This window comes from Propithecus coquereli, unplaced genomic scaffold (genome assembly GCF_000956105.1).
Source record: "Propithecus coquereli isolate 6110/MARCELLA unplaced genomic scaffold, Pcoq_1.0 Scaffold501, whole genome shotgun sequence".
Classification (NCBI taxonomy): Eukaryota; Metazoa; Chordata; class Mammalia; order Primates; family Indriidae; genus Propithecus; species Propithecus coquereli.
In genome coordinates this window covers 834339-844948 of record NW_012150853.1, presented here as the reverse complement: position 1 = coordinate 844948, position 10610 = coordinate 834339, and the positions used below count along the sequence as shown (strand labels likewise).

At 54.0% G+C, this 10610-nt stretch overlaps 1 protein-coding gene across 1 annotated transcript in view; it reads left to right on the top strand.

Annotated features, from left to right (window-relative positions):
• The first annotated feature begins 5381 nt into the window (after window positions 1-5381).
• Window positions 5382-10610, top strand: part of OGFOD3 (2-oxoglutarate and iron-dependent oxygenase domain containing 3) — a 17579-nt gene continuing 12350 nt past the window's right edge. The window contains exons 1-2 of the mRNA XM_012656446.1: window positions 5382-5623; window positions 8756-8973. Of these exons, the coding sequence (XP_012511900.1) occupies window positions 5550-5623; window positions 8756-8973 (292 nt within the window). The 5' untranslated portion in view covers window positions 5382-5549. The remainder of the gene's footprint in view (window positions 5624-8755; window positions 8974-10610) is intronic.

Genomic DNA, 10610 nt, shown 5'->3' with positions numbered 1-10610 from the left:
CAGCCTCAGGCGGAGGCTGCCCTGGCTGATGGCTGTGCCACCCCAGGGCAGGGGCTTCCCAGGGCAAAGGCCCCTCCATGCAGCAGGCACGGGCCTAGCCAGCCCGCAGGCCCCAGGCCCCACCTGCCACCCGGCAACTTCCGTTCCTGCCACTCACCTCCATGTGTCCGAACGTCTGCACCAAGGGCACCACCTCCAGCTGGTTCAGGCTGGCCAGGCGCAGGATCTCTTTGACCTCAGAGGGGCTGGAGAGAGGGTCACGCCAGCATGGTCAGCGGCTACTCCACACGCCCCCAGCCCTTCCTGTCAGACCCTAGAGGGCCCTCCTGGAAAACCGTGAGGCTGCTAACTCCAAAAAGCTCGACAGCGATCTCAAGGTTTCGGAGAAGGCACCCACTCTGGAATCTGGGGAAACGATGCTCCTACATCCTCAAGTAAGAGTTCGCTTTTCATCAGCTGCTCTTAACCGAACTCCACGGGAGGAAGAGGTCATCCCTGCACCTTGCAAGACACGGGGCCGGGCGAGGAGCCCACTCCAGGGCAGGAGCTGCCCCTGGCCGAAGGCAAACCCCCCGTCACCTGTTTCTGTACAGCCCTCGACTGGGGGAGGGTCCCTGTAGGCCAGCGTCCCCCTGCGTGAGGGGCACGTCCTGGGAAGGGCGCACTGCCCTGTGTCGACCTTTTCACTTTTCACAAGCTACGTCGCGAGCCGTCATTTATGAATTTATCTAAAAAAAGGAAGCTATTTCTTGTTTTTATATGTGTTTGAACCATTTCTTAAGGCTAATCAGTTCTATAAATTTATTAATTAGATAAAGTTGTCTGTATTCTAAATATACCTGCTTTTTCTCCTTCTCATGAACACACAACATTAGGATTTCTTAAAAAGCCTCTCTGACCTCTACCCGAGGATGCTAGATGAAGTTACCCGAGGACGGCTGAAGGAGCTAAAACAGCAGTGTGGCGCCACTGCAGCTACCAAATTGGGATGTCGCCGCACTGCTGTTTTAACTTCTTCAATTATACGAGGTTCAATGTTTTCTGCTATGTTTATTGGCCATTTTTATTTCTTCCTTTGAGATCTGCCCACTTTTCCTTTGGGACATCCATACTGATCTACACAGAGACCTGTAATTTTAAGCTGAGCAGGTGCCTGCCATCTCCACCACGTCCGACTTCACTGACTTTGCTCCTCTCCCATCAACCCGAGACCCAGCTGTGGCCTCGGGCGGCAGCCGCCTCCTCGCACGGTGCCGTGAGAGACCGAGGCAGGAACTGCATCTGCTGCTACTTCTTTTCAAGTTCCTCAATTCTCTCAGTGAGTGTGTTTTATTTTTACAACATGTTTTAATTTTATCACTAAAGAGACGGATTTAAAAAGATAGGAAAGGAATGCAGGCCCCGCGGTTAAGTTCCTGACCCCCCCGCCCACCTCCAGCGAGCAGTCACCTGTAGCAGTACCGGGCCCGCAGCAGCCTCAGGGGGCCCTCGTAGGGAAACATGTCTTCGTACTCGATGAGCAGGCCGTTGGCACCTAGAGCTCGGAACAGAGGAAAAACCTGGGGAAGGAGGGATGGTTTGAACACAAATTGACACGAAAGCAGAAGCTTGTGGGGACTGAAGGGAGCTGGTATCCATGTTTCCCTGGGACCCTCAATCTGGAAAATGTGCACCTTGTGCGGCGCCAAATCAGACTCTCCGACCCAGCAACACGTCTGCTTTGCCGGGAGGGGAAGAGGCCACACGACAGAGCGGCTATGATGGCAGTTCCATTGGGTGGCCTACCTGCAGGGTGCAGGCCAGGGGCTCACGGTGGGACCCCACAAAGCAACTCCTCATGCACACCGGATGCAACCCAGCACCGCCAAGCTAGCGGGCACTCCCATGGCACAGGGACCCAGGAAGGAAGAACACGGTCGGAGGGGCTGGGCCAGCTCCGCTCGCCTGTTGCTAGGCTGGGCCAGTCTCCAAATGCCAGTCGTTGATGTGTTTCCTATGGCTTGCAACGTTCTTTTGTTGATGCTACTGTCAGGTTGTTTTTCTCCCTAAACAGGAAAGTTCTGGAGCATGCTGAATGGGAGGAGGACGTCAGTTTGGGATTAAAACTTAGCTGTAGATCATTCATGAAATGGGTAATCAATAACTGACCGCGAGGCCGGGCGCGGTGGCTCACGCCTGTAATCCTAGCTCTCTGGGAGGCTGAGGCAGGCGGATTGTTTGAGCTCAGGAGTTCAAAACCAGCCTGAGCAAGAGCAAGACCCCGTCTCTACTAAAAATAGAAAGAAATTAGCTGGACAACTAAAAATATATAGAAAAAATTAGCCAGGCATGGTGGCGCATGCCTGTAGTCCCAGCTACTCGGGAGGCTGAGGCAGGAGGATCGCTTGAGCCCAGGAGTGTGAGGTTGCTGTGAGCTAGGATGACGCCACGGCACTCTAGCCCCGGGCAACACAGTGAGACTCTGTCTCAAAAAAAAAAAAAAAAGAGCAGGACCACCCGGCCAGCCCACAGAAACAGAAACACGGGGTAATGAATTGTCTCGAGCCTCTGAGTTTGGAGCGACATGTCATGCAGCCACAGGTAACGGAACAGGGACTCCAGTTACATGTTGGCTGGGGCTGCTTTGCCTACATCCTGTCCCTGACAATTTGTCACGATGCTTTTCTATCTCTTCACGTTTGATTTTTTTCTTCTCTGTCGTTTATTTCCAGATACCGTACTTTCCATGGTGTGTATTCACTCTTGTGCTTCTTCTATTAATAGTTCAGTATTCATTTCTAAAAAAATTGTTCTTTATGATTCATTCCTGACCTCCGCAGGCAATCCTTCCCCAGTCTCCTCCTGTCCTGTCCTATTTCCAGGCTTTTCTATTTCCTATTTATGCTGTTTTTTCATAGCTTCTGTTGTTTTCTTAATAGTTTTTATCTCATTTTGAAGTATCATGCTCTGACGTCGCCTGCTCTGTGGTGCGATGCTAGTCAGACCGTTATCCTCCGTCCCTCACGTGTCTTTCTTTGTGTGGCATGTAGCAACTCTCCTTTTCTGGTGCTCATTTTCAAGAACAAGCTCCTGTGTTCAGGATGGAGATGGGCCGGCCCCAGGGCCCCTCCTCTCCTGCTTCCATAAGGAATTAGAAATTACAGGCCCTGTGCATCTGCTTTTGTATCTTAGACTTTCTGGTCTCTGCTTCCTCTGCCTCCCCTTTCTCCCAGTATCTGAACGTTCTCTCTCTCCTGTCTTTGGTGTTCTTGCCAAGTTCAACGTGGATTCTTTTCCCAGCATTTTGTCCCGGTGTGGGGCTCTGTCCTTCTGGGAGGAAGTTCCGTTAGGTATTGCTGAGAGCCTGTGGCCTTGGGGCTCCCTCGCACCATCTTTGAGTCTTTTTGTACTCACCTTCCAACCAGAGCCAGCAAAGCTTTCTGCAGTTTCTCACTGTGGGTGACCTCTCCTGCTGGGGCTATTTTCTGGGTGCCCTGGTCACCGCACTGCCGGAACTCCCCTCTCTCCTCTACCACCCTTGCTTGGCTGCTAACCCCACATGGGTGTGCGCTGTCCGCGGTTTGGCCCCATCTGCTTGTATTTTGGAGTCCAAGGGGGTACCCTGACCCCTAGTTTTGTTGAAGAGCGTTGTAGTTTTCTAGGGCTGCCGTAAGAAGTGACCGCAAACTGGGTGGCTTGAAACAACAGAAATTTACTCTTTCACAGTTCTGGAGGCCAGAAGCCCCAAACCCAGGCGTTGGCAGGGCTGTGCGCTCCGAAGGCTCTAGAGGAGGGTCCTTCCTTGCCTCTTTCTATTAACACCTTCTGGTGCTGCCAGCCTTTCTTGGCCTGTGAACGCGTCATCCCGTCTCTGCTTCCCTCATCACACGGTGTCCCCCTGGGTGTCTGCACACTGATGTCCCTCCGTGTAGGTCTCTGTGTCTAAACCTCCCTCTCCTTGTAAGGGCACCAGCCATTGCATTAGGCCTCATGCTACTCCAGTATAACCTCACCTTATCTTGACCACATCTGCAAAGACCCTATTTCCAAATAAGGTCACATTCACAGGTGCCAAGGGTTAGGGTTTAAACATATCTTTTTGGGGGGACGCCAACCAACCCACAGCAAAGAAGCTGTGCATTTCTTTTGTCATTTCTTTGTTTCCTTGCTCTGTTTTAGTGAGAGGATATGGGCAAAATTCAAAACCGACGCTGCTACCACCATCTTGCCCCCACCGAGAGCCTCACGGTTGTGTTCTAAGCACCCTTCCCCACAGAACACTGCTCACAACTTTAAAGACTAAACCCAAGGCAAAAGAGATCCTCTAGAGGTACAAGGGAGCCCTCACCTTTGAGAGGTACGAGACCTTTGGTGGCGCTCCTTTCAGGTCCAGATGAACCAATCTCATCTCGAATGGCGTGGAATCTGACATTTCAATGTTTTTTGTGAATTCCTACAGCAAAATCTCTTGTCTGGGCTCTTCTTCCTGGTGGAGAAAACCCAAGTCACAAACAGGGCAGAAGCTTCTCCAGCACTTCCCCTGACGCTTTCAGTTTTTAGTTCTGTGTGTATTAAAATAGAAGTATCTGGATGACAATGCGGTTGGTTTCGAAATAGTAAAATTTATTTTCTTTTCCATCTATTATAAATGCACAAAAGGATAAGACGGGAAAAGGAAAGAAAATCTGTGCATGTTAACCATATATCCAGTTCAATAATTCGTTCAACCTGCTCCTTTTGCGCAAAGATACATAAATTCTTGACCTTAAGGAATCCGTGACGCAGTAGAGACGAAGTCGATGCACACAGAAACCATTCGTTTTGATTTAAAGTATACGTATATACAATTTTTACTAACAATCTCAATGCCAAGATTCTCAAGGCAGTTACCAAATGATTGATACCAACTGCAGGAAGGACAAGCTTTGTGGAAAAGCACTGAGAAAGTGCGATGGTTTTAAATCTTAACTGCTTGAGAGTCTTACGAACCAAATCTGTTTTCCAAAGAACAGATTTACAGGAAGTTTTGGAGCTGAGAAGTCTGCCCCGGCTAAACGTCTAGAGGAAAGCCCTGGTGGCCCCACGCACGGGGCGGGAGCGGCGGGGAGGCCTCACCTGCGCCGGGAGCCCCCGCGTCAGCGGGTCCAGGCGCTGCACTCGGACCCGAGGGAGGCGACGGGTGCGGGAGGTGCGGGAGCGGGTCCGACAGGTGAGTGTGGGGCAGGTGCGGGTGCGGCGGGAGCGGGCTCCGTGACTCAGGCCAAGCCGCCGGGAGGGCCCTCGGGGACGGGGGCGCGGGCCGGCCGCAGGCCCCGCCCCGGAGAGAGCCCGGGCCGAGCTCAGGTGAGCCGCGCACCTGGCGGCCCCACGCCGGGCTCCGTCCCGAGGAGGCCCCGCCCGCCCCGCTCGGCCACCGATTGCTCGGGCCTGGCCGCCAGCCCCGGCGCCGATGGCCGAGCGCGTCGCTGCGGCGCCCCTGCGCAGCACCTCCCTCGCGCTCTCGGTCGCGGCGCTCGTCCACCGGCCTGGCGGCTCCCGCGTCCCGCCCGGCTCCGCGGCGGCCTGACCCGATGGCGCCTCAGCGGAGGGGCGCAACCAAGGCGCCCGGGGGCAGCGGGGCGGTCGAGCGCCGGCGCCCGATCAGGTAGCGGAGAGCGCTGAGGGGTTCGGGCTGCGCCTCAGCGGAGGGGCGCAACCAAGGCGCCCGGGGGCAGCGGGGCAGTCGAGCGCCGGCGCCCGATCAGGTAGCGGAGAGCGCTGAGGAGTTCGCGCTGCGGCGGCGGGCGGGGCGGGGCCAGGCAGGGGCGGGGCGGGGCCAAGCAAGGGAGGGGCGGGGCCAGGCAGGAAAGGGGCAGGGCCGTGGTGGGGCCCGACGGAGCCGGGCCGTGCAATGCGAGGGGCTTCAGGAGCGGGGGGCCGTGGTGTAGGCGGAGACTGAGAGAAGGGCCGCGTGCTGGGCGGGGCCATGCAGGCGTGGGCGGGGCTTGTCGGGTAGGGCGTGGCCTGCGGCCCCTGTTTCGGCGCGGAGTTGGCCTGGCCCAGGCCGAGTGTAGACAGCACACATCTCAAACGCTCACCTGGGCTCCGGACAGGTGCGAGGAAGAGAGGGGCTTCTGGTGCACCCTGCTGCGCCGCTGCAGCATCCAGGGGGCACTGACCTAAACTGAACAGCCCCCAGCAGCCTGCACGTTCTGTGCTGGGGCCCGGAACGTTCATTCGCCTTCACTGTTTTCTTTTTTTTGAGATAAAGTTAGGGTTAGGGTTAGGGTTCAGAGATGACTGCAGCCTCAAACTCCTGGCCTCGAGCATCCTCCTGCCTCAGCCTCCCGCAGATGGGGGCCAGCAAGCCTGGCTGATACCCACCCCCACGTTTAAACTACAAGGCCTGCTTTCCCTAGATTGTGCGGGTTCTAGAGGGCTATGGACGAATGGCTTCTTTTAGAATTTTTAAATCTTACCAGAGATGGTTGGTCATGCAAAAAATCTGTTTCCTTTTTATTTTGCTCTTTTGGGGACTGCCTAATTCCATTCTACTGACAAGTTACATACTGAGAAACCATCAGTTAAAAAAATATCAAGAAGGTATCTTAGGCTTGGAAAGGCTACGATAACTTTAAAAAATGTTTTTAGAGACAGGGTCTCACCTTGTTACCCAGGCTGCTCTTAAACTCCAGGGCACAAGTGATCCTCCTGCCTGGGCCTCCTGAGTAGCTGGGACTACAGGTGTGAGCCACTGCGACCAGCCTAAAGGGGTCTTTATTCAAGTTTTGGAAACGTGTGTCCGGAAGCCCCTCTGCTCTCTCTGCCTAGTGCCTTCCTGTCACGCAGACTCGTGTTATTTCACAGAAAAGAGTGAGGCTCGGATAGGACAGCTGAGCTCTGAACACAGCTCACCGACCCTACCCTGGAGACAGCCTTCCTCCCACCGCCTGCTCTTCAGGGGCCACCCTGGGTCGAGGCCTCCGTCACTACCAGCCTGGCCTAAAGTTGCCCCCCCAGGACGCCTGGGCCCCCCATCCTTCCCATTGTGCTAAGCAAACTCTTTTTAAAAATCCTCTTTTGTGGTAAAACATCTAATACTAAAATGACCTTTATAAAGAGCATGTCTGGTCTTTTTTCTTTTTTCCCCCCACCCTAAAGCCCACGAGTGGGTGCGTTGCAGGGTTTCTCAAACCTGGTCGATCAAGACGCAGTCTGTGTGTATTGGAAACAGCTGAGGTGGAATTGGGTGGGACACGTCCGTGCATCCTGCGGGGACAGGGCCGTCCCCTGGCGGGAGGCCCTCGTTTCAGGGATTACATGGGAGTGAGGCTGCATCGCAGTGTGCCCTGCGTTTTCATGGTTGGGGGGCGCCAAGCCCCTCATTGGGACACTGGGCCCCCTTTGGGATGAGCCCCTGCCCGCGCCCCTGGAGACGCCCTGCTTCCAGCAGTGCTGAGCCGTTCCCATCTCCACACCTCCGCAGTGGTCCCCCTCTGCCGGGAGTCCCCGTGGCGTCTCTGGGAGGAGAGCTTCTCTGGCCCCTCTGCCCGGTGCTGCGGTCCTGGCTGGCGCTTCTCATCCTGCCACTTTGCCTAGGGCTGTGCACAAGGACCTCCTGTTGGGTGGCTGGATACTTGAGCAAACATCCCTCTCCCCACTGAGCCCTGTGGCGTTCCGCCCACGGCTTGCAGGCAGGATGTGCTTCAGTCGCTCTGGGACAGGTCAGGACCTGGCGCTGGCCTCACGGGCCGTGGGAACTCGTGCCAAGAACTGCAAAGCAGCCCCTTCTGTTTTCCACAGGATTCTTGGGGCGCACGTCAAGGCAACTCACCCCAGCGAGGCCTGGCTGTGCCGTTCCTGCCTTGGAATTTGTGTAGTTGGAATTTGTGTGTTATTCGTGTGTCTCTGTGAAGTGTTGAGCGACATAACAATAGGAGGCGGCTCCCTAACAATAGGAGGCGGCTCCCTGTTCTCAGGAGTTAATTATAGACGTGAAGAAACAAGTAGCACCTGCGCGAAAGGATACCCGATCTCTCTCAGTTTCTTCCTGTCCTTCGAGACCTGCCGCCCACAAAGTCTTTCCTGGACAAGAGAGCACAGGCTGCCCCGTTACAAACACACAGAGACACATGTGCAACTTCAGCACAGCCTGTCTAAACCCCACAGTTAGCCCTGGGTCGTGCCGGAAGCATCTCGTTTGCAAATCATGTCTGGTGTGCTCCTGCTCGCCTCCTGGCCAGCCTGTGGTTTTAGTTAAGTGTGTTTCGCTCATGGGAGTTGGCTCAAGTCCTTTATGTGTGCACATGAGCGCACGTGTGCGTGACAGGAGCACCTGTGTGGGGGAAGGGCAGTCATTTGCAGGTGCAGGCAGCGTGATTAGAGACAAGACGCCCACAAGAATCCTCCGGGCCTGGCAGAGGCAGTGGCCAGGGCTCTGAGGGCAGCTCATCCTGTTGCCCGTGGCGGGACATGGTCAGCCCTGCCTGGTCAGATGGGCTGGGCCACAGGCTGTCCTGCTGCCCCTCCCCCACAGGGGGCACGGTGGGCGTCAGGATGAGCTGGGGCTGGGGAGGATGCTCCATCCCTCACCACCTGCTTCTCTGGTAGCCACCTTGAGCAGCTGGTGAGTGTTTCGGCAGCTACTGGGTTGATTTGGGCTCATCTTGACCAAGGGTTAACACAGGCACAGCCAGAGGCCAGTTATGATCAAGGGTAAACGTTTTCTCCCGTCATGGGGGAGTTTTCAGCGCACACAGCTGCTTTGGGTGATGGTGGGTGTGTCCTCTGTTTTCAGCACCAAGAAGGATCGGGCGCCACGGGAGGCACAGAGGATGTGGCTGAGGACCGCGGGCCTGGGGGCCGGCTTGGCGTTCTCTGTGTTCCTGCTCTGGAGCAGTCTGGGGGCTGACGACGGTGTCGCTGAGGTCCTGGCCCACCGTGGCGAGGTCTTGGCCGGCAGATTCATTGAGGTGCCCTGCTCTGAGGACTACAACAGTCACCGAAGGTTCGAAGGTACGGCGCCACCGCCTCCGTGGTGATCCAAGAAAGAGCAGCACGTTAACGTGAAATGCAATGTATTTAAAGTGTGTCTGCCTTTGGCTGCGATGAATTGGCAGGAGTCAGGCTGAAAGTGGTGGGTGGCAGGGGGTGCTGACAGATGACGTTTCTTTTCCCTGGGTTGGCTGGCCCACACCCGGCCATGGCTGGTTTTTTAGGAAGCTGCACTGTCCAGTGGTGGAGACGGTTTGCCTGCAGGAAGGTACCAGGATTAGAAAGGTGGGGATGAGAAAGTTGAAACGAGAAAAGGCATGGACCGTGGAGAATGTTGTAGGGTGTCAAAGAATGTTGGAGAAAATGTGACAAGGAACTGCCAGAGGCCCTTCCGCCGTCACATGTTCCAGCTCCCGCGGCTGCTGTCCTGGCTGGGCCGGCTCTACACAGCGCCCGGGTTAGAGGCTGGCAGGGTGGTGTTGGCCCCAGAGGATCCAGGAGATTGGAGCTGCGATGCCAGGCGCGGAGGTTCAGCACCCTGGAGAGCGCACGGCCCCTCTCTGCTGACGGGGCTCGGCCATTACAGACTCTGCCGCCTCCAGGCCTTTTTTGGCTGCTGTATTTTCCTGAACATTCCATGCCATCTGGATACATTCTCAGTTTTAAAAACCCAGCATATGCAACTGGGATTTTGTGACAGAATTTGGTTTATTTTTTAAATTCAATTCAATACTTTGCACTTGAACCAAGAAAAGATCTCCAAGTTCCTCCACAATGGGGCGTCCTTGTGATGCACATGACATGAAGCTCCGGACACGCTCAGGCCGGAGGCAGGAACGGGCTTCACCTGGCAGGGCCGAGTGCGGGAAGGCAGCATTCTGGCAGCATTCTTGTCTCCGTCAGCGGTCAGGAAAGTGAAAGTGTTTCTGCTGTGTGGACGCTCTCTCTGTCTTAGCAGACGTGTTCCCTCTAACATCCCAGCTTTTGAAATATGTTTTTCGATGATTAGCACTGAAATTTTTCTTCCTACCCTTTTAATAACTTATCAACATTAAAATTAGTTGGAATGAGGAAGGAAGGAATGGGAGCTAGTGTTTAATGAGTTCAAGATTCCACCTGGGGAAGATGGAAAAGTTCTGGAGATGGTGGTTGTGGTGGTTGCACAATGTGAAGGTGCTTAATGCCCAGAACCGTACACTTAAAAATGGTTGAAATGGTAAATTTCATGTTATATATATTTTATGATAAAAAATTTCAAACAAACAGAAAGGTAGAGAATGATAATGAACGCCCCTCTTGTACAAATACCTAGCTTCAACAAGTATCAACTAACACAGAACATAACAAAACTCTGGCATCCAAAGACATTATGCTGATTTTACACTCTGAAAAGTTGTTTTTATTAAATACTCAATACTACCTGGTCAACTATTTTTTTCTAGTTGAAAAGCAATTACTATTTGGCAAACATTTCCAAAGACACTATCTAGGTAATAACATCACATATTTAACTGATTATCTTCAGCATTTATAATTACAAGGATTTCAACAAACTTATCCAAGGATTCCAAAAGACATTATTGTTATAGCAGTAATCACTCTAGCTACTACATGCTCCTCACATTTTTGCAACATATGAAAGAGAACAATATTATAGA